Genomic DNA, 23,144 nt, shown 5'->3' with positions numbered 1-23,144 from the left:
GTTGGAATAGATGACCTCCTGAGGTCCCTTCCAACCCTGATATTCCATGAGGGTATGAATCCTTCCTTTCTCCCACCCTACATGTCTGCCTTGTCTAGACGGCAAGCCCTTTGGGGCAGGGACTGGCTCTTGCTGTGTGTACGTACAGCCCCCTGATCTTAATAATTATGATAATGAATAAGGAACAGAGATGGGGCTCTAGCCATTCAGAAAAAGATTCTGGTCACCCCATGGTTCTCGCGGGGGTGGGCTCCAGCATTCTGCTTTGGGCCACTGCAAAGACAGGAACCATTTGCAAAAATGAAGTCAGGATTGCAAGCCACTGCCCCTTCTCCCCGCCCCGCCAGGTTCAGGGGTGCTTGGAACATCGGGCTCAGCTCTAGAAAGAAGAGGTGGGCTTCTAAGACTTCATTTGCCTCTTTTCTTTCTGAGACACACTGAGCACCGGCGGCTCCGGACCCAGCTGCTTCAGGCAAGGTGGAGCGGCTTCCCCCTTCGTTTTGACTGAGAAAGTGCATTCGACCCCTGACAAATGCATCTGTCCATTTAAGGGAATGGCCGAGTAAATTCTCGTAATAAAAACCAGTTTAAGCAGCCGCGGGTGGCTCCCTGCTCTTAGTGCAAAATCTATAGCCCTAATTGCTTATCGACTCCCTGGGCAGAATGACATCATTTCCAGCCAATCAGCACACCCCAACCAAATGACAGGACAAGGCCAGGCCTGTATAAAAAGCCACAGATGGGACTGAGGTCAGGGCAGTGATGGGCAGCTGATAGCAGGGACTGATGGGAAATCACTACCCCAGGCTCCACTGGGCTGTGCTGAAGAGGGGGAGAAAACACGTGGGCTGTGGATTCAGGCCAAAGTTCCTCCGCTTATTAACTCATCCTTTTGTGGAACAGGACTTCGGGGCCTGATCCCAAGCCCGTTACGTTCAATGGAAAGCTGCTCTAGATGGACTTTGGCTCAGGTCCAGAGGGCCTTCCAGATAAGCAATAAGAAACTCAAGGGTCTTTCCTAACAGCATTTCTCCACAGATCTATCCTCGCAAGACACATGGGGAAAGCTGCTTTGCAGTTCTGCCCCAGGGAGAAGGAGAAGAGACACATTTGCAAATTGCATGAGCTTAAATGATTCAAACCGGGACTATGGAAGTTCCTCCTCTTATTATTCTCTCTAGCAAAAACCCAGCAACAAGCAATCTTAAATTTGCAGACTCAGGCAACGATTCCTCCTGTAGATCACGGAGGAGTGGGGGAATATTTATAAAATATCCAATCGTGAACATTTGTTTGTGAGAACGGTGCCAGACAAACACAGACACACACAAATGGATATTAGTCTGCCGTGCGCAGAAAAACAAAATGACAGAAATACGGGAATCATTGAGAGGCTTTGATATTGACCCAGTAATCCGATAAAAAAAGTCAAGAAGGAGATAGACACACGGAGGGAAGTAATTGAATACCATCTCCATTCTCTTCCAGCTTTCCTTTCTTTCTGTTCTCCTAAGACTTTCCCCTCCCCAAAAACATACAGTTTCCCCCTCCTCCAAAAAAAAAAAAAGGCAGATAAAGAGATAGAGCATGTTAAGATGCTGGAAAAAGGCTAATGTAGTACCAATCTTTAAAAAAGGGAAGAAGGAGGATCCTGGGAACTACAGGCCAGTCAGCCTCACTTCAGTCCCTGGAAAAATCATGGAGCAGGTCCTCAAAGAATCAATCCTGAAGCACTTGCATGAGAGGAAAGTGATCAGGAACAGCCAGCATGGATTCACCAAGGGAAGGTCATGCCTGACTAATCTAATCGCCTTCTATGATGAGATTACTGGTTCTGTGGATGAAGGGAAAGCAGTGGATGTATTGTTTCTTGACTTTAGCAAAGCTTTTGACACGGTCTCCCACAGTATTCTTGTCAGCAAGTTAAGGAAGTATGGGCTGGATGAATGCACTACAAGGTGGGTAGAAAGCTGGCTAGATTGTCGGGCTCAACGGGTAGTGATCAATGGCTCCATGTCTAGTTGGCAGCCGGTATCAAGTGGAGTGCCCCAAGGGTCGGTCCTGGGGCCGGTTTTGTTCAATATCTTCATAAATGATCTGGAGGATGGTGTGGATTGCACTCTCAGCAAATTTGCGGATGATACTAAACTGGGAGGAGTGGTAGATACGCTGGAGGGGAGGGATAGGATACAGAAGGACCTAGACAAATTGGAGGATTGGGCCAAAAGAAATCTGATGAGGTTCAATAAGGATAAGTGCAGGGTCCTGCACTTAGGACGGAAGAACCCAATGCACAGCTACAGACTAGGGACCGAATGGCTAGGCAGCAGTTCTGCTGAAAAGGACCTAGGGGTGACAGTGGACGAGAAGCTGGATATGAGTCAGCAGTGTGCCCTTGTTGCCAAGAAGGCCAATGGCATTTTGGGATGTATAAGTAGGGGCATAGCGAGCAGATCGAGGGACGTGATCGTTCCCCTCTATTCGACATTGGTGAGGCCTCATCTGGAGTACTGTGTCCAGTTTTGGGCCCCACACTACAAGAAGGATGTGGATAAATTGGAGAGAGTCCAGCGAAGGGCAACAAAAATGATTAGGGGTCTGGAACACATGAGTTATGAGGAGAGGCTGAGGGAGCTGGGATTGTTTAGCCTGCAGAAGAGAAGAATGAGGGGGGATTTGATAGCTGTTTTCAACTACCTGAAAGGGGGTTCTAAAGAGGATGGCTCTAGACTGTTCTCAATGGTAGCAGATGACAGAACGAGGAGTAATGGTCTCAAGTTGCAGCGGGGGAGGTTTAGGTTGGATATTAGAAAAAACTTTTTCACTAAGAGGGTGGTGAAACACTGGAATGCGTTACCTAGGGAGGTGGTAGAATCTCCTTCCTTAGAGGTTTTTAAGGTCAGGCTTGACAAAGCCCTGGCTGGGATGATTTAACTGGGAATTGGTCCTGCTTTGAGCAGGGGGTTGGACTAGATGACCTTCTGGGGTCCCTTCCAACCCTGATATTCTATGATTCTATGATTCTATGATTCTATGATTCTATGATTCTAAGATGGCATTTAAATAATTTTGTGGGGGGAAGGGAAAGGGTAATGATATAACAATATATGCTCAATATACAATATATTCTTTAATACTGTGAATCAAGATACGTACCTATATGTTGTACTCTCTTATTGTAAGTGGCCCAAAATATCCTGAAATAAATAAAATCATTACCAAAACTCCAAACCCACAAACTTGGATGTGATTTAAGTTGGAGGCTGCGTCTTCCTCTGGGTTTCAGAAGCGGCTAGTGGCCATGACCGTACTATAAATAAGAACAACACAGCACATAAATGTTCAGAGCCAAACCCAAAGCTCCTCTGCAAGTCAGTGATGCTGCATAAATTGGATGGAGGCCAACCAGGTGAGAAACCAGAACAGCCCTGGTCCACCTCGAGCTGCACTAGGCATGTGGGGTTGAGTCCTGCAACAGTCAAACCACACCCAAGCTGTTACCTGCTACACCGACGGTATTCTTGGGCGCCACCTACCCAGGCATTGACCATACCCAGCATGAGGAACTGAAATACAGAGAGCAGCTTGCCTATGGGCAAGCAGAAAATCTGCGGCAGAGCAAGGCTTTGAACCCAGGTATCCGGAGAGCTAGGTTCGCATACTAAGGACCATCCTTCTGAAGCATTGTGGGAGTACCATAGAAAGACCAACCGAACCACTGCAGCTGCAAACCCCCGGTCTGCACTAGCACTGATAAGGTCGGCACTGACTACCGTGGGAGAAGGCCTTTGCCAGACCTGCTCAGAGGAGGTGCAATTGAACCAGTAGTGGAAAGACCCTGTGCGACATCTGGGGCACTTGTGTGTGGACACACATGGTTTTAGAAGCGTTCCACACATGTGCAAACAGGTACTGCAATACCAGCATTCTCCTGCATGGCATGATCTTCCAAAAAGCCAAGAACATCTGCTGTAAGGTTGGACAAACTCTCCGGGGGATGGGGAATATGGTCCCCTGTTGTTCTGGCTCTACCATTCGACCGAGGAAGGTTCTGCTGCTTGTTTCATCGATACATCATCTCTGAGACATAGGAACACAAGCCCTGCTCCCATCCAAATGCAGAAGACTAAAAATGCTCCCAACGCCTCGCAGCGATGATGGAGCAGAGCGTTGGAAGTTCCATTGCATGGCCCAACATGGAGGCATCGTGGTGTAGTGCACTGGTTTTCATCCTGTGGTCCATGGGCCCCTGGGGGTATGTAAACTAGGTCTAAGGAGCCCATGAAATGTCCTTACCATAGAACAGTGGTTTTCATCCTGTGGTCCGCGGACCCCTGAGAGTCCACAGACTAGGTCTAAGATTTCCAAAGGGGTCCGCAAGTCCATTCAAAATGTTTCAGGGTTCTGCAAATGAAAAAAAGATTGAAAACCCCGGTCTAGTGGTCACAACACACATGAGTGAGAATCTGGATTGCTGAGTTATGTCCCTGACTGTCCGTGATTTGCTGTGTGACCTTGGGTAAGTCACCGCCTTGATAAGTGCCTCTGTTTCTCCATCTGTAAAATGGGGATAATGGAGATCAATCACCTTTGTAAAGTGTTTGGCCATTCTTGTATAAACAGCGATGTAAAAGAGGAGACCCTTTCTTTTTTTTTTAGGTATTTCTGTAGCCTGCATTACCGTGGTATCTGAACAATCTCTAATGTAACACTTCTGTGAGGCAGGGCAGTGCTATTAGTCCCATTTTACAGAGGGGGAAACTGAGGCATGAAGAGTCTAAGGGACTCGATCAAGGTGACACAGGGAGTCTGTGACAGAGCAGGGCGTCTCCCAGTACCTAAGCTACTGGCTTTTTTTTAAAGTAAATCTTTGTAAAAAACGTGTCGAACTATTCAGTTAAATCCAGCACTGGCTGCTCTAAGGAGCTTTCCATTACTGTCATTACAGCTGCTTGGAAAACTGTATGCAGTCTTGTAGCCATATCAGTCCCAGGATATCAGAGAGACAAAGTGGGTGAGGTAACATCTTCTATTGGACCAACCTCCGTCGGTGAGAGAGACGAGCTTACCCAACGCTCTTGTTCAAGGAAAATGCCCATTCTACCATCTTCCGTGAAAAAACTTTTGGCTTCCCACAGGGAATTTCAATGAAAAAATTCTCTTTCCTTTCTTTCTAAAAAGAGCTTTCAGAATTAAAGTTGTCAAACTTTTCCTTCGCTTTAACGTCAAATGGCATCAACATTTTCCAGTTGGAAAATAGTAAGAAAAAGAAAAGAAAAGAAAAGAAAAGAAAAGAAAAGCTGAGAACGTGGGGTTTTCTTCAATTTTTTACCTAAAACAAAAACCAAAAAACTTTTCTTCCTCCTCTTTTCTGTGCAAAAACGGGGTGGGGAACAATGTTCCCTCTAATTTTTGACAGGCCGTGTGCCCAAAACATGTCTTTTCTGCAAATTGGTGTGCTTCTGTGCAAACTGGTGTGCGCATGGTGTTTCGCCGTGTGCACGGGGGTTGAGGATCTGTGCGCACACGCACACGCGCACAGCTTAGAGGGAACAGTGGGGAACACAAAAATCGAAAAGAAAAATCTAAAATACTTCTGTTTCCAAAACCCGAAACAAAAACGACAATTTAAGTCAAAATGAAATGACTTTCATTTTGAACCGAGGATTCCAAATGTTATTTTTTCATTTCCATTCCCCCCATCAGCAAACAGAAACCATTTCTTCTGGAAAACGCCGATTTTTGACGAAAATCGGCCATTCACACAACCAACCCCTACCGCACAGGAGAATTAACTCCAAGCTCTCTGCTTTCCCTCCTGCAGCCTATTGTGGAGATGCATTAGCTGCTATTGTAGGGAGTAATTGCCATAAGCGGTTGATGACAGCAATCAGAAAGTTTGCCTTGCCGTTGTGACAGGCCAAATTATTTTACAAACTCGTTCAGCAGCCATCCTGGCTGAAGACCCATAATCTTCTGTGATTGGTTGAGAGGCTCCACTCACATCAAAGACAATGGGAAATCATGAAGCAAGGCGTTTAAATGAAAACCAATTGCAAGAAGATTATCCCCTTTTGGGGGAATATTTCAAGGGGTGGAAAGTGACATGACGACAGATCCATTTAGCTGCCGCACGCCACTGAAGTACAAATTAACACCCCCCCAAAAAGGAAAAAAACCTCACTACCATTAAGAGTCTAATGCCCGATAGGAAAGTTTGGAGTTTAGGCAAAATCCCCATGTTATAACTGGTAATAATCCTTTCCATTTATCCAGCCCTTTGCAACCGGGGTTGCAAAAAGGAGTCTGCACAATTACGCCCATTTCACAGCACAGTTATGCAACTTATCTGAAGCCACCCAGGGAGAAGCAGAGGCAGGGATGGAATGCGGCTCCCATCACACCTTTGGCACAGAATCAATTATTTGTATATGAGTAGCCTCTGGGAGGCCCAGTCATGGACCAGCGCTCCATTGCGTTAGGCGCTGTACAAACCCCCCAGGTGCCTTTCCTCCAAAGATCCCAAAGCTCTTGCCACACATTAAGGTAACTTCTCAAGGCTGCAGCCTCGTTACACTCCTCATGTTAGGAAGATGAGCTGGCACGAAAGGGACTTTTCTAAGTTGGAGAACGGGTCTGTGGGAGAGCTAGGGCTAGAACCAACGCCTCCTAAGTCCCAGCCCTGTGCTCGCTCGTGCGAATGGCTCACAAACGAGCCGCGGGGAGTTGGAAGCTGTGGGTCGGGCTCCTTGATTCAGTTGAAGGCTGGGCTTTCAGTTAAATGAGAATATTTTGCTGAAAGTGTCTGTTTTCCTTGAACATTTTTTTATTTTTATTTTTTGGTTGGAAAACTGAATCCAGGAAATTTTCATCCCCAAACCAATTTTTTTCCCCGGTGGCTTTAGACCACGTTTTTCAGGTTTCGTTGGTCAAATACTGAAACAGTTTCAGTTTTCAATGAAAAGTTGAAATTTTCAGTGAAAAAATCCCCCATTGTCTGACCACCTGGAGTTCTGGTTCTACTCCTGGCTTGTTAGGCCCACCTTTGGTAGTCACTGCCTCTCCGTGCCTCAGTTTCCCCATTGGCGAGTCAAAGATAAATGCTATTGACTTGATGCACACAGGGATTGCTGAGATAAATTATTTACTGTTTGGAAAAGTGGGTGGAGATTATCAAAGGCACCAGGGAAGGGCAAAGTTTTCCCCCCCAATCCTCACGTCCCGCTTCCCAGGATGCAACACTCTCACCAGCTCACTACCAAACAGAGCTGCGTTTCCTAAGAAGCTGTTGGCACCTGTTGCTTTTCCCACCCCAAAGTCCCAAGCAGAAAATCATTATTTCCCAGGAGGGAGAGGAATAGGCTGCAAGAGTGATTGAACTTGAGGTCCCTAAAATCCCGAGGAGCCCGGTGGCACCTTAAAGACAAACAGATTTATTTGGGCATAAGCTTTTGTCGATAAAAAACCCACTTCTTCAGATGCATGGAGTGAAAATGACTTCACTGAAGTGGGTTTTTTACCCACGAAAGCTTATGCCCAAATAAATCTGTTCGTCTTTAAGGTGCCACCGGACTCCTTGTTCTTTTTGTGGATACAGACTAATACAGCTACCCCCATACTAAAATCCCGCTACATCTTGGTTTCCAGGAAAATCGGTTTGCAATGGGTAGTGCAAACTACTTCTGGGGGTGGGGCTTCCGACCTAAGGGACCCCACCCACCAAGGATGAAACATGGCAGAGTTTTGGGATCAAGAGGGGGTGGCTTAGAAAGGACCCAGATCCTGCCTCTGGAAATGCAGCTCGCTACACAGGCTCATACCAGCACTTACTCTCCTATGTGCTGATTGCAACCTGCAGAGGAAAGATGGGGATGTGGAGTGGCAATTTCGTGGGAGGTGGTGTTTCATTTCATTAACCGGACAGAATGCTGCTGGAGCAGGGCCCTGCCGTGCTCCCAAGAGGCAGAGCCAGCCAGCCTTTCAACCTGCAGGATCCAATCGGATTTTATGGCTATATTCAGCTTCCTCTGGAAAGTCTGACTCACTCGGAACAGGCTTCACTTTTCCCAGCAGGCTCAGCCTGATTTGCTGCTGGTTCCCCTGCTCCAGCACGAGGCATGAATAGCTCTGAAGCCTTTATAGACCTCGGTGGCCCCATCTGGCGACTCATACCCCCACCTCCTCCCACTGACACAAGAGGAATCGTGAGTCACCTTCGCCGCAAAGATTGCACAAGAAATAACTGTTCAGGAGAGGAGCCGGACACTTGTCAGAGGGGTCTGTAATGTGATCTGGACTGTAAATCACAAGAAGAGAGCCAGCCCAGGTCAGAAATGACGGTGAGGGGCACAGGATCAGAGCCAGTCCAAGACACAGACTATGGCGATGGCATGGGATCAGTGCCAGGCCAGGTCAGAAACTACGGTGATGGTCACAGGATCAGAGCCAGCCCCTCGCCCTCAACCTTCTGCTAACTCCAAGCTTCCCCTGCCTGATTCATGAAATAAATCCTATTGGCTGCACATCCCCAAGCCCTTGACAAATGGAGATACTTCCCTTGATGCTGGAAAACTGTTTTACCGGTCCCCCCTCCTGCAGCAGACGTTGGCAGAGGCAGGCTGTAAGGGCCTTCTCCTGGTCTTGGTTTATGGGGCATGTTGCCTTAGGTGCCTTCAGCACTTTAGAAGCTGAGATGGTTTAGGCCGATTTTCACCAAGGCTGTGGAGAGCCCCCTCCACAGAGACACCTGTTCTAGCTCTTCCTACAGCAAGGGACCCACGGCAGCTGGGAAGACCCAGCACCAGCTCCCTGGATGGCAGCAGGGAGAGACGTGGCTGCAAATTACCGTCCTCCAGGCTCTGCTTGGCATAGCAGGAGGACGATTACGTGCACTGGTGCCTGCAGGAGCAAAGCTGAATGGAATTAGTTTGCCCAACTCCATTATTATGAAGGGCTTGGGGGCGGTGGTGGAAAATACACATACGTTCAAATAAAGGAGGCTAGAATTCAGAGGAGTGTTCGGGCAGCAGAGTTTCCAGGACTTGCAGATGACGACTGGCCCTGAATCAGCTGACAGATTGAAGTCCCTTTCATGGGGGGAATGAGGGTTTCCAGAGGTAGTCACCGGGGACTAGGAAAACAAACTTTGGCATTTCCCCTCCTGGCAAATGTGGCAATGAGGACGACGTCCACCCAAACGGGGTGTGAATCTAGTGTGGCTTCCCTCCGCCCAGTCCAGAAGCCAGCCTCTCGATCCTGGTTTCAGCCTCGCCAGGAGATTCACTTAACACACACTGCAGTCCTGTCTGGGCTACCAAAAGTGCTGCATTCCAACACAGCTGTGCAACAGCACTGTGGATTATCACAGAGGGCAGCTGTGATCTCCCGTGGATGGAGCACAGGGCCGGGGGCTCAGTGTGATCTCCCATGGATGGAGCACAGGGCCGGGGGCTCAGTGTGATCTCCCATGGATGGAGCACAGGGCCGGGGGCTCAGCTGTGATCTGCCGTGGATGGAGCACAGGGCCGGGGGCTCAGCTGTGGTCTGCCGTGGATGGAGCACAGGGCCGGGGGCTCAGCTGTGGTCTGCCATGGATGGAGCACAGGGCTGGGGGCTCAGCTGTGATCGGCTGTGGATGGAGCACAGGGCCGGGGCTCAGCTGTAATCTCCCGTGGATGGAGCACAGGGCCGGGGCTCAGCTGTAATCTCCCATGGATGGAGCACAGGGCCGGGGCTCATCTGTGACCTGCCGTGGATGGAGCACAGGGCTGGGGCTCAGCTGTGATCTGCCGTGGATGGAGCACAGGGCCGGGGCTCAGCTGTAATCTCCCGTGGATGGAGCACAGGGCCGGGGCTCATCTGTGACCTGCCGTGGATGGAGCACAGGGCTGGGGCTCAGCTGTGATCTCCCCTGGATGGAGTTCTGCACTTTCCCCAGGGGGACAACAGGGACCTCAATGCTCAGCAGTAAAGTGCTCTGGGATCTATGGCTACCAAGCGGTTGTTATAAGAAGGGCTCTTTTCCTGCCTGGGTGAAGAGACAAGGGCACATGGTAACTATCTGCCAGAGCAGGGCTTTACTCTTGCTATTAATGTTAATCATTTTACTGCCCAGCCTAGAGTTCTCAGTCAGGAACAGGGCTCCACTGAGTGAGGTGCTGTTCTAACACACAGTCAGAGACAGGCCCTCACAGTCTCAAGAGGCAAAGAAAAATCGCTGTCTCTACCCAGAGACACAGAGGATGTGTCTACACTGCATTGTAATCTGGGTCGGGTGGGACCTGGGCTTGTGGACTTGGTGTTTCCAAAGCCCACGCTTGAGCATCCACACTGCATCGTAAACCTGGGTTTACAATCGCTGGATCCAGGTCTCTCAGCCAGGCTAACGCATCCACACTGCACTATGCAGACCTTCTGACGCGTGTCTGCGTCTTGACCTGCATCCACACTGCAAAATGATATGGCTTGGACCCACTCCCAGCAGGACTCAGGTTCTGACCCACCCCCTAGCAGGATCCTAAGTGCTTGTTGATCTGAGTCAGGCTGATTTGTGTGCAGACAGAAGGGGGGTTGGGCTCAAACTTGAGTCAGAGCCTGGGTTTAATGTGCAATGTAGACACTGAGTAACTCTCCCAAGGCCCCACAGGGAGTCTGTAGCAGAGCAAAAGATTGGACCCAGATTTCTTGACTTCCAGTCCAGGGCCTGAACCACAAGACCAGCCTTTCTCTCAAAATCAAGAGAGAGCTAAAACATGGTTCATCAGCATGCTTTCTTCTAAACACATAAGCAAGAAAAACCACCCTTTTCCCCCTTTTTTTAAATTCCGTGGTCTAGCAGGGACATATGCATCCACTGCACTAGCTATCAGGATACATTAATCACAATCAGACTGTTGCACCACAGAAATCCATGGTTGCGGTCCTTTAGCTCAGAGATGCAAACCGGAGTGGGGAGCAAGGGAGTTGGTGGGGATCCAAGTTTCGTTGATCCAAAGTTTGGGGTAAGGAGGAGTTTTCTGACAGTCTGGGTGTCGGCTCAGCCAGCAGTCACTGAATCTACACGGTTCCATGACTGTTCAAACCTCTGCACAGTTGTGTTATTTAAAAAACAACACAAAAAGCCCTTTATTAAGGGCAGCTAGTTGCAGGAAGAAGGAGTTTGGCAGAGATCAGCTAGGCCAGCAAGCGGGAGCAGAATCCAACCAAAGAGACCCACAATTATATCAGGCACCCCTAACTATTCCCAATCAAACGGCCAAACACAGTGGAAGGATTTCACATGAGTCATGCAGAGCCATAATTACTGCACCTGGTGTGTGCTGGCGACTGACAGGGCTGGGTGCAAAAAGAAAACAGGCTAACCTGCAATGTATTTTCCGCCCCCCCCCACCCGGTGCCAGGCGAGCTATCTTTAGAAAGCCATTTCCAATCAGCAGCAAGCTACGAGGAGTGGGCAGAGAACGCCGAGCCTGTGCTGGCCGGCTTTCTAAACCAGCAGCTTTGTTTCCAGAGCCAAGTGGAGACGGCCGGTTCTGTGACGCGATACAATTAGGATGGGGAGAGAAAGGCTCTTAATACGGGGCGGGGGAAGGGAATGATTTGGTGCAAACATCTCACTGGAAACAAAGGAGTCACAGCCCAAGAGCGCCGGGTATTAAGATTTGAGCCCCGACAAGCGTGCACGCAAAGAAACTCCCATCCCTGCCAAATGCCGCCTTCTCTCTTGAAAATCTGTCTCCGTCCTTAACGCTTGGGGCGGAGAGGAGAGGCTAGCTGTGTATGGACCACACGGCTGGCCAGCGGAGGAGTGACATGCTTAGGCTAGAGAAGGTGGATCGGGAACTTCTGGTCTCCCTGTCTTGGAGCATCTGGGATCAGTCCATCAAATGAAAAGGTGTCTCAAAAGAGACTGTGAGGCTCTGCGGGGACAGGACTAGAACCCAGGTCTGCAGGAAGGCCCACAGTGCCGCGCTGCTCCCTGGCAGCCATGTTAGGACAGCATGCATTACCCCACAAACCCTGTGGAGATAAACAGCACAGGAAGTCCCGCCTCAGAAGGCTGGACTGACAGCGTCCCTCAAGGCCCCTGATTGGTCCAGGTACCCTATTTAAGGAGGAGTTCCAGGAAGGGTCCATGCAATAAGCTGGGCTCCTGCCAGCAATAGTGACTGATCTGCAACTTGGCTCACTCTCGGCCTCCCAACCCCAGATCAGATCAGATCAGATCAGATCCTTGGCTTCTGCCCATGAGCTCCAGTCCCGATCCCTGGCTTCGGTACTTGGCCTCTGGCTTTTACCCAAGAATTTGGTGCTTAAACTCTGACTCTGGCGATGGACGCAGGCCTGGGGCCTTGAACTGTGCCTCCATCCCTGCCCCCTAGAATCACTACAAGGACCCTGAGCCCAGTCCCAAACTCAGGCTACAGCTCTATGACTCTGACCCCAGTTCTGACCCCCTCCAACCTAGGCCCCTGGACTCTGGCCCCTGACTGCCAGACACAGATATAAGGAAACACTTTTTCACACAAAGTGTGATTAGACTGTGGAACTCACTGCCACAGGATGCTGTTGAGGCCAAACATTTAGCACGATTCAAGGAGGAATTGGATCTTTATATGAAGGACAAGAATATTCCAGATTACCACAGTTAATGCTAACAAATTTTGGAAGTGCTATTAAACCTCATGCTTTGGGGTTTAATCCAATCTCTAATTAGGAATTAGGAGGCAATTTAATGTGTGGGGAGGGGAAATTATCCTACATCTGCTACTGTGGGGTTCTTACATTGTCCTCTGAAGTTGCTGGTGTTGGCTAGGATACAGGGGTATATGGATCTCCGCTCTGATCTGCTCTGGTAATGCCCTTGTTCCTCATCCCATACAACCAACCATGAACCAGTGTGAAAAGCTAGGGCTGGCCTCAGAAGAATAACAGGAGATTCTGTGCATGGCTTTAAGGGGCACAGTATTATCACCCTCATCCATCTACCTAGCCACCCTGGGCATGTTTACCAGGCTCATCCCAAGAGCACACGTATGGAGCAGAGGCCAGTTGCTGACAGGATTCATCTCCTTTGCTGGCGAGATTAGCCCAGAACTCCTGCAGGGATCTCCACCTCCCATGACAATGTATTGTCTCCCTGTGCACCAAGCCCTAGACAGGTGTTGTGGATCATTAACAAATAGCATTACACCTTTGGAGAAACTCATGCCAGCGCACAGGGACAGCAAGAGACCTACACATCATGTGGGGATATTTTCCTGGATTGGGGCCTGTTCAAGATAGCATTTAAGCGCATGCTTAACCTTAAACCCACGCTCAAGTCCCATTGAAATCAATAGGATTTAAGTACATGCTTAATATTTAGCATGAGCTAAAGAGCTTTCCTGAATACGGGCTTTATTTCCCACTTGATCCCTATTCTGCAGGGATCAGGCTCTTAGACGGCAAGTCCTCTGTGGCAGGGACTGTGTCATTTCTCATGCCCTACCCTGTCCCCCAGCCACAGGAATCCATCCTTGCTTCATAAAATCAACACACTAAAATATCACTAACACCATCCTTGTTGATAGTCAAGGAAGTTTGGGGGGGGAAGAGGGGGAGGGCATGGGGGAGGTGTGGTTTATAATATAACAACATCTGTTCCCATAAGAGTCTAGATAAGGATCACTGAACCTAGCACTGACATGCAGCCACCTTTGGGTGTTTTAACAGGACACACAGCTAGACAACACACCAGTCCGGGGCGGGGGGAAAGGGGGAAGAAAAATGCTGCGACCAACCAAGCCATAGGAGGGCAGAATGGACTCACCAAAGCTGGAATCTGGTCCGAACACCAAGGCCAACGTCCCATCTAAAGGGGGGGTCCAATATTTGATGCTATTGCTGGGCCTTGGCATTTGGGTCATTGTCTTTAAGTGACACAGCGCCCCCTAGTGCCATATTGGGGCACTACTTGCATAATGACTCGGAGGGGCAAACGGTACAAATGACACTCTCTGCACCACCTGGGTTTCTCATGGAGCTCGCCCATCTGTGTGTCGAGCATGGCCAAGCTCGGCTCAGATCTGCTGCTCTGAACTGGAAGGACCCCCCGGGGCTCAGGCTAGGAGAGCCCCCCCACTTATCACAGCAGCTAAGTCTATGCCAGGTGGGAACAGCCTGTTTTCCAGCAGACAGCAGGGAACGTGGAAGAATGACTTGACTGGGTGCCTGTAGACAGGGTTGCCCCAACCCCACCTTCTTAATATGGCTGTGGGAGTGGATACCCCCACAGGCCTCCTCTATGGAGACCCGAGGGCATCACAGCTAAGATGCAGCTTCGTGCCCGCGGTCAGAGGGAGCTGACCCCCATGTGCAGTAAGGTATCTTAATTCCCCGTGGCAGGGCACTTTCCCTGTCCCCCCGTCTCTGCCACACCAGGAGCCACGGCTGCTCCCCTCCAGGCAAACCCCGTGCCCGTCTCTGCCCTTGCTAGGCCGCCTTGCAGCTGGTGAGGTCCTTTAAACGCCTCTCCCCCTTTACGGACTTGCTTCCTGGTTGTGCTAAAAAGCGATGAGCTCATGTGGCTTTATATAGCTCTTCCATCAACTCCCTCTCCATAGCAACGCGGCCTGGCGCGACAGCTCCTCATGGGCCTGGGACGTCAGGAGCCCGGCAGCGGAGCCCCCCCCCCGGCACTGCCGCAGCGCCACCTTGCCAACAGCCAGGCCCCGTGGGCACAGGGTCAGCAAGGAACGAGACCCAGGGAAGGAAGCTTTCCCGATACAACTCCCAAGCCTCAGCCGTGGGGCGGGGAGCCCACATGGAGCCAGCGGCTGGGCACTGCCTGGTACCACAGCGCCTCCCTATGGACAAGTGGGGATAGAGGGTCTCTTTTAAAAAAGAAAAAGGAAGATGCCTGGAACCCAGCTTGGAAATCTGGCCAGGAAGGGCTGGGTTGAGGGGGCGGAGAGTATTTTAAGGTTAGGGACACCAAAAACCAGTAACAAATTTAATTAAAGGCACCACCCAAGGATTGTCAACTCCCACTGGCTTCAATGGCCCCGGGGTGAAATTAACCCCCCCGCCCCCTCGGGGCCCAGGACCCAAAGCAAGCTCTTCTGCAGTACTGAAGCTCGGTGTCATTGAGGAACCTTGGCACCGGTGGGGGCTGGAGGGGGCCTTCTGTTGGCTCTCTGCACTGGGGTGGGCATCACCCCAGGACTGCTGGCGCCCCACTGCCCCCGTCCCCCAAGGCCCACCCCCAGCCTACAGTTCTCTCCCTCTTTCCCAGATTTTGCCATGGTGCTGTGCTATTCTGTCATCTGGGCATCCTGCGTGGGGCAGGGACCCCATCTGCCTCGGTCCCGGGCATGCCATGCTGTCTGCTCTGGCATTATGCAGATAACAAGGGTGATTGTATTTCTTTCAGAGATTTCCTCGGGTCTAAGGCCAGAAGGGACTGAGCTCCTGGATAACCCAGGTGTCAGATTTCGCCCGATCACGCCTGTGCTGGGCCCTATAACTTGGGTTAGACCCAACCATTCCAGGCCTCAGGGGACTGAACTTGTGGGCCACAGAGAGGCCAAGATGCCACCAGTGCCCGAGGCCCAGGCAGCGGCAGGGCACTGATTACATGGGATATGCCCAGATGATCCTAGCAACTGATCCGTGCACCTCACTTTAGAGGAAGGTGAAAAATCCCTAAATTCCCAGCCTATCCGATCTGGGGGGAAAATCCTTCCTGACCCTAAAGCTGGCAATCAGTTGGACTCTGAACATGTGGGCAGAGTCTCTGAGCCACATCACAGCAGTGGTCCACCTTGAAGGGGCTGTTTGCAATTCGCTGTCCGCCTGGAGTCTCCTAATCTTTCAAAGCTTTGATGCCGAGCCTGGTTTTTATGACCTAGCCTGCCTTGCCTTTGATCTTCTAAGCATGGGCTCAGGATAAGGCAAACCCGAGTCAAACCTCCCCCAGCCTCTCCATTGGGAGGGCTCTTCCTAGCGTCACTGCTGGATCACCGGCTAGTGCTTTCTTGCACCAAGAGACCCCGTGTGTGGGGTGAATCGAGGGGACAGTGCAGCTTCCCAAGGGGTGAGGAGGAGGGGAGCTGGAGGTGGGACAGAGATTGCTCCCCCTTCAGGGAGCAACTGGGAAGTTTGGGGTTCTGGGGGGCACTGAAAAATATGGAGAAAAATCAATTAAAAATTAACCTTAAAAACCCTCCTAAGAAACTCCTGAAAACAAAAATGAACAGAGAACAAGGAAAATAAATGGAAGAGCCAGTTCCTCCGCTGATTCCTGCACCAGCTTCAAGAGAGTGCTGCTGATTTACACCAGCTAAAGATCTGGCCCTAAATATAGAAAGAGGAAGAAAAGTAACTATCTCCAGGCCTCGTCTTTCCACTGGTTCCCAAACCGGTCTGCAAGGCACACGCTGCTGCTCTGTGGAAAACCAGCTGGTCTCCCAACTCTGCCGACTTAACACCAGCTTCCACACTGGAAGAGAGGATGGCAGGATTTTATCGGAAACGTCCTTCCCTCTCTGCATCAAACACATCAGGAGGGGCGCATGGGCTAGTGGTTCTGACTAGGGCTGTTGAGAAAATATTCCATATTCTTTGTGGCAGGAAACAGATCATTTTCCTGTTTTTGTTTAAGAAAAAGAGGTTTTTTTAACAAGTTTTTTTCTGGTGATGATTTTTGCTTAAGTGGGGTGAGGGGGGAAACGTTTTGATGGAGATTTTTTTTGTCAAAAATAAACGGTTTGGTGGAAAATTTTCTGTCACTTCTGCTCTGCTAGCTGCAGCAGTGGGAATTCTGGGTCATCCTACACCTTGCCTGGCTCACGGACTCACCGTGTGATCCCGAGGCACATCAAGCTCTCTCAGATACTTCTATGGCCACCATCGCCACAGGATCTGAGCACCTCCCAACCTTGACTGGGTTTATCCTCCCAACCCCCCGGGAGGCAGGGCAGGGTATTATCCCCATTGTACAGATGGCGGAACTGAGGCACAGCGACACTAAGCGCCTTGTCCAAGGCCACGCAGGAAGACTGTGGCGGAGCAGGGAATTGAACGCAGGGTTCCCGACTCCCCAGTACTGCACCATCTGCAGCTACAATTACCATGTGCCCTTTCCTTTCTGGTATCTATCCAGCCATACCTAAGGCCTAATCTTCAGGGGTGCTGAAAACTGGGAGCTGCATCCAAGAGGAGAGGCCACTTTTGAAAATATAGGCCGTGGCCCGTTTGCTCTTCAGCTTACCCAGCTACAGAATGGGTAGAATGACGCTGACCAACTCCTCAGGTATCACATGGGCTGAAGACTTTTCCCCAACTGTCACCGTGGCGCACTGCCTGGAGGGTTACTCCAACTAATGATGACTCTACACATGCATGGAATATGCAACATACTTGGGAATTTTACAGATTTCCCCAGCATGTCCTGGGGGCTCCCACACAAGTTCAGCCCGGGATCTGAGAGTCAAGCTGGGCCCCATCTGACTCGTGGGTCGCCACTGGTATTAAGCAGTCCGCATTTGGCACTCACCTAACCATTCTGTAGGCTATGTGTGAGTCAGAAGAGAATCCAGCTCCCTGTCCCAGATCTGCATTGGCTCTGCTGATCTGACTTGGAAGGTGCCATGGTAACACAGCCATTCTTCTGCCCATACCCACGCTTTTGATTTTCACTTTCCTTTTAAATGGCTTCCATCAGCCAGATCACGGCACATCACTGTCCTGACAGACCATCCCACGGAGTCAGTACACAGCCTCTTCAAGAAAAGGAGGATTTGTGGCACCTTAGAGACTAACCAATTTATTTGAGCATGAGCTTTCGTGCTCTTCAAGCAGGATCTACAGTTCCCTGGCCTCCCCTAGGCTAGCGTACATGCAGAGCTAGCTGTCAGGAAAACTAGCTTTTTACTTTGAAACTGAACCCATTTGATATGAACGTTACTGGGGAACAAACACGGAGCACCACAACGCCGTTGCTGTAGCATATAATTGCACTGTAAGGATGTTACATAAATAGAAAGGCATTATAACAAAATTCCGTAGACATTTAGGAACTTCATGGCCATCACTATGCTGTGTACAGCATGGCCATTCAGCCCTTTCCAGCCACAGCAGGGACACAACTCAGATCTTACTGCTTCAAAAGCAAAAGCCCTTAGCATTTGAGCTACAGGGAAATCTCCATTCGCTGTCAGCAGTATAGGGCCTATGCCATACACACCGCTAAGCAGTTGTGATTCTAGCCGGTAGGGGGAAGTGGTGGCTTATTCCCAGCAGACAGTTCATTACAGCATTCTATTCCGATCACTGCTTAGGACTCTTCTAATGATATTGCCAGAACTCTAGATCCCAGTGCTGGAAACGAAAAGGTGGCTCGCGGATACACTGCTTATGCGCAGGGAGTGCTCCTGTAATGAACGACCCTGCTTCTCCCAGCTTCGCACACACTCGGTACGAAGCATCTCTGCCCATCGGGATGAAGGAGGGAACAGCGTGATGGTGGCTTACCTGTCAGAAGAGCCTGTTTGAGCTCAGGGTTGCTGAAGGAGCCAGGAGGGGCTCGGTAAAGAGCCTCATTGTCGATGCCTTTGAAACCAAAAGGGAAAAAAGAAATCAGAGTCAAGAATTCCCCCTCCAAAGCACCATGCAAACAAACCACGTTTTAATTCAGATCTGCTCAAAGGGCCCGACGCACAGATGGGGTCAGCATTAGAGTGACAGGGTCATCTTGTTTTATGGTCTCTGTTCCGCTATCAATAGCCTGCAACCTTAGGTGTGTGTTGAGTTGTGTTGTGTGTGAGAGCGTATGAGTGAACAGTGCCCTCTACTGCATGGAATCAGAACTGCACCACCATGTGTCAGAGTTGGGTGAATAATCAATTTTTCAATGTGCTAGCAATTCCAAAAATAATAATAACCCCCCCCCAATAAAAATTGTTTTGCGTCGACCCAAAATGATTTTTTTTTCAAAATGTTCGGCAAATCAAAAAGTCAAAACAAGATTTTGTTTCTGGCCAACCTAAATGTTATGCTTTGACAAAATTAAATTGTTTCATTTTGATTTTTACCATTTTTGACATTTTGGATTGCTTTTAAATAAAATTACAAGGAAATTTTGAAACGGAAAGTCATTTTGAGCTGAAAAATCAAAATGTTTTGTTTTTAAAGTGTCAAAATGGAACATTTTCGGGTTTTTTTATTTGTTATAGTTTTTTATTTTTACTGAAAGAAATTTGCAAAATTGACTCACATTTGCCTAATATTCCAATGTAGCTGAATCTGTGGTTCTGTGCAAAAACAATTTCTCCGAGCTCTAATCATAAGCCTCACACAGCTACCTATAGTAGTGTGGAGGCATACACAGGGCCGTTTCTATAACCCAAGCTAATGCCTATTATAGGGCTGGCCAGTTCAGATGTGTTATGTGCCTACGAGTGTCTCTCTTCCTGTTACGAAAGTTAGATCTAGAGCTGGATAAAAAATGGGAAAGATTTTTTGTGTGTGTGCAAAATATATGAAAAGCTAAAAGCACTTTTCCTTTTTGCTTATTCAAAAATTTTCACACACACAAAAAGTTACTTAAGACTTTCAGGTTTGGGGGCTTTCCCCCTTTTCTTTTCTTTTCTTTTCTTTTCTTTTCTTTTCTTTTCTTAATGCCTTCTTTTTTTTCATTTTACCAGAGGAAAAAAGGGAAAGTCAAAATCTGAACATTTGTTGTTTTCAGATTTAATTAAAAAACCCAGAAAAATACAAAAACCCTACTATTGGGTCCAAAATGTTCATTTTTGGAAAAAAATGGCCCTTTTGATTTAAAAAATTAATTACAAATATTCAGAATGACTAATTATATCCATGTTAAGGGGCTAATCCATCCATCTCTAGCCCTCCGACCTCATCCGAGCTCCCTTTTGACAGAGCAATTGGGACTTCGCTAGAGTTGGTCTGAAAATGAGGTTTTACCCACAGAAAATGGTGATGGGGGAAAAAATGCATTTGTCAACATTTTTCAAAGAAACGTTCAATTTTTCAGTCAGAAAAAAAATCAAAAACAAAAATATTTTTCTGTGGAAACCCTGCTGCCATGCCTCCGGGGAGTAACAGTTTGGGTGACTCCTGCTCCCATTCTCCTCGATTGACTGAGCTCCCTGATTGGATTACCTCTCCCATGATGCACCACTGTTTCTCCTTATGGTGAAGGGAGGTGGTAGCATCATGGGAGACACTGGCCCTGGTGTATTATGGGGGATGTAGTCCAGCTGGGTATCCCAACCCAGGGAGAAAAATGGAAACTCACTGAACTACAACTCCCATAAGGCACTGGGGGCAAGAGATCTGAATCAAAATATTTCAGTTACTTTTCATGAAAACGGTCATTTAGCCAAAAAAAAAACCCCAGTGTCCATTGAACAACAATTTTGATGGAACATTTTCTGTCAGTCCTAGACTTTTCCGAGAAGGGGGATGGATGTTCAGAGAGACTCCGCGCACTCCCTGCTGTAACGAGCGTCCACAGGCCCCTCTCTTCCCCAGCCAGATAGAAGTAAAGCCCCCTGCAACGCTATGAGCTGCACAGGTTGCCAGAGTCCTAACGGCGTCTGAGCCTGACATTGCTGGTTTCATGCGCAATTATTCTCTCAGCTCCGCTATTATGGCTCAATGTGTAACATGCAGCTTCAGAGGAGACCAAAGGAGAGCTGCGAAGGGTGCTGACGTTCCCTGGGTGCAGAGACTGAGCCTCATGTTCTTACCCTCCACCATCAATGTGGGTTGTCAACAGCCATGTCCCCGCTTGGGGATGAACCCTAATTCAGCAGTCAGTGACAGCCAGGCTCTGAACCAGCTGAGCCCAGTGCTAAACTGCCCCCGGCCCCTGCAAACTGTCTGCATGTGGGGCTTGCTCTGGTTGCTGGACCAACAACTGCCAAGCGCCAGGCAGAACAAGGCCGTGGTTGAACCATGACAGCAAACGACCTGTGCTCATCAACAGACATTAAGTACCAGAATCACCCCCGACAACCAATGCCTAGCATGGCTGGGGCAAATATGGCAGCCCCCATCTCGAGTGATGATAGGGAGTGAACTGGAGATTTGAGCTGAATCGGCAAGCTGGCAAGCCTGTGCAGACCCATCTCTGCTGTGGATCGGACACAGAGAGGTGGACCCTAGCCTCCAGGTATTACAGGTTTCCCTGTCCGGAGCAGACAGGTTTTTGTTGGTTTCACTTTAGATAATGCTACCCCACAGGTAATCCATCCTCGAGATTCCATAGCATGGCTTGTGCAGGTGATTGTTGCATATTTCAGAATGGTGCTAGGGACGGTTGCAGTCTGTGTCACTGTCAGGCTGTAGCCTCGTTTAAAAGGTTTCAACCACGTGCAATCAAATCCTGCTCTCACTCCGGCATAGATCTGGAATAGCTCCATTGTAGTCAGTGGAAGCGCACTGGGTAAATCTCGATTTTGGTCCCCGGGGTGGATGGGGCCCGTTTCTGATGGTCCGTCATGCCGCATCAGCAGGGAAGGAGTGTGCACATGACACAGGGAACATGCATGCCCAATGCACGAATTTGACCCGGCTGGAAGAAATGTGAGGAGGTGCCCAAGGGAACATACCCCTGACGTACCTTGGTTTTCCAAAGCTTCAATGAGTCTCATTACAACCAGAGGTGCTTGCTCAGGGAGTCTTAACTCTGCAACCTCGGCCTGCCCAGCGGGTCCTGTTAGAGAGACAGATGAGAGACAAATAAAGATGATTTACCAGAGTGGATCTCAGTGCTTGTCAACAAGGCAATTTGGCTGGACGGCAGCTGTGGTGCAGTTAAATAGCATATTCAATCTCTCTGATGGGCCAGTGCCTGGAAAATAGGGGGTGATAATGAGCCAAGCATGTAATTTGCAAAGAATCATGTATTAGATGGATTGCTCCTCTTTCCCACTTTGCTAATTGCACGCAAACAAACAACAGATTGTCTCGGATTCCTCATTTGAAGCCATTCTCCAGGGACTTGCTCCCGTTAATTCTGGGGTCGTTATGCAAACATGCCAGCTGCTGTGGTCGGGCGTGCGGGTCACGTGGTCTCTGTCTGTTTCACAATTGGACGGCCCTAACTCGCGGGATCAGGTTTCCACTGGGGCTGCTGCTGCTGGGGAATTTGAAATTTGCAGCTCCCAAGCATCTCCTGAGAGTCCCATTGTAACCACAGGAGAGGGACACATTCGCAGCCTGCGGCGAGCGAACACAGGCTCTGGCTACACGACAGAGACCATGTCAGCATAGCTCTGCATGGCTCCACTGTAACCACAGCGAACACCGACGGTTTTCTTGACAGAGGGAAAATGCCACCTCCCCGAACAACATTAGCTCCGCCGACAGAAGCACTCTTCTGTTGGCGCAGCTGTGTCTACGCTGGGATTTTGTCGCTTGGGGTGTGGTTTTTTCACACCCCTGACGGACACAGCCATGCTGGGATCTGTTTTAAGGGCAGCCCAAGCCACAACCAACACAAATTCCTTTGAATTCCCTAGCCTCTGTTTGCCAGAAGCTAGGAATGAGCGACAGGGGATGGATCACTTGGTGATTACCTGTCTGTTCATTCCCTCTGGGGCACCTGGCCTTGGCCACTGTCGGAAGACAGGCTACTGGGCTAGATGGACCTTGGGTCTGACCCAGTGCGGCCGTTCTTATGTTCAAACAAATGTTAATGGGCGATTTTCCCCGGCAGCCACCCAAGTGCTAGCAGTAACTTTGGTTCCCCATTCAGGTAAGGACTCTTCCCCACTTGCTCAAATTGTCCTTTGAGCAGCCAGGATTACTGCTGTTTTGATGGTGCATGATGGGCCCTGAATATTAACGTATTATTTCCGCTGCCCTCCCCCACAGCAATTTCAAAATCGGAATTCAACTGGAATAGGTCAGCACCAGGGCACCTCCGCCTCCATTCATGGGGACGAGAAGAACTGCCCCCCTCACGCACTATACTTACACCGATGCCACTTTCCCGCCAGCCATGCTGGAGCTATGGTATTGCTCATGTTCCTCAGCGCCACCGGGCCTGCAGGCTAGTTCTAGATTTGCCTTGGGGTTCGTTTATTTATATTTGTTACGGGGGAGCCTCTCGCCCTAAAATCTGCATGATGCCT

The 23,144-nt window shown here is 49.4% G+C and overlaps 1 protein-coding gene across 1 annotated transcript in view; it reads right to left on the bottom strand.

The window, feature by feature from the left end:
- PIK3R3 (phosphoinositide-3-kinase regulatory subunit 3) overlaps positions 1-23,144 on the bottom strand; it is a 356,230-nt gene that overhangs the window by 251,585 nt on the left and 81,501 nt on the right. The window contains exons 3-4 of the mRNA XM_048859835.2: positions 21,629-21,721; positions 18,514-18,591 (exon numbers count right to left, since the gene is read on the bottom strand). Coding sequence (XP_048715792.2) covers positions 18,514-18,591; positions 21,629-21,721 — 171 coding nt within the window. The remainder of the gene's footprint in view (positions 1-18,513; positions 18,592-21,628; positions 21,722-23,144) is intronic.

Source organism: Caretta caretta, chromosome 8 (assembly GCF_965140235.1).
Source record: "Caretta caretta isolate rCarCar2 chromosome 8, rCarCar1.hap1, whole genome shotgun sequence".
In the NCBI taxonomy this organism is placed as follows: domain Eukaryota; kingdom Metazoa; phylum Chordata; order Testudines; family Cheloniidae; genus Caretta; species Caretta caretta.
The sequence above is the reverse complement of the archived record's forward strand: the minus strand, read 5'-3'. Positions and strand labels throughout refer to the sequence as shown.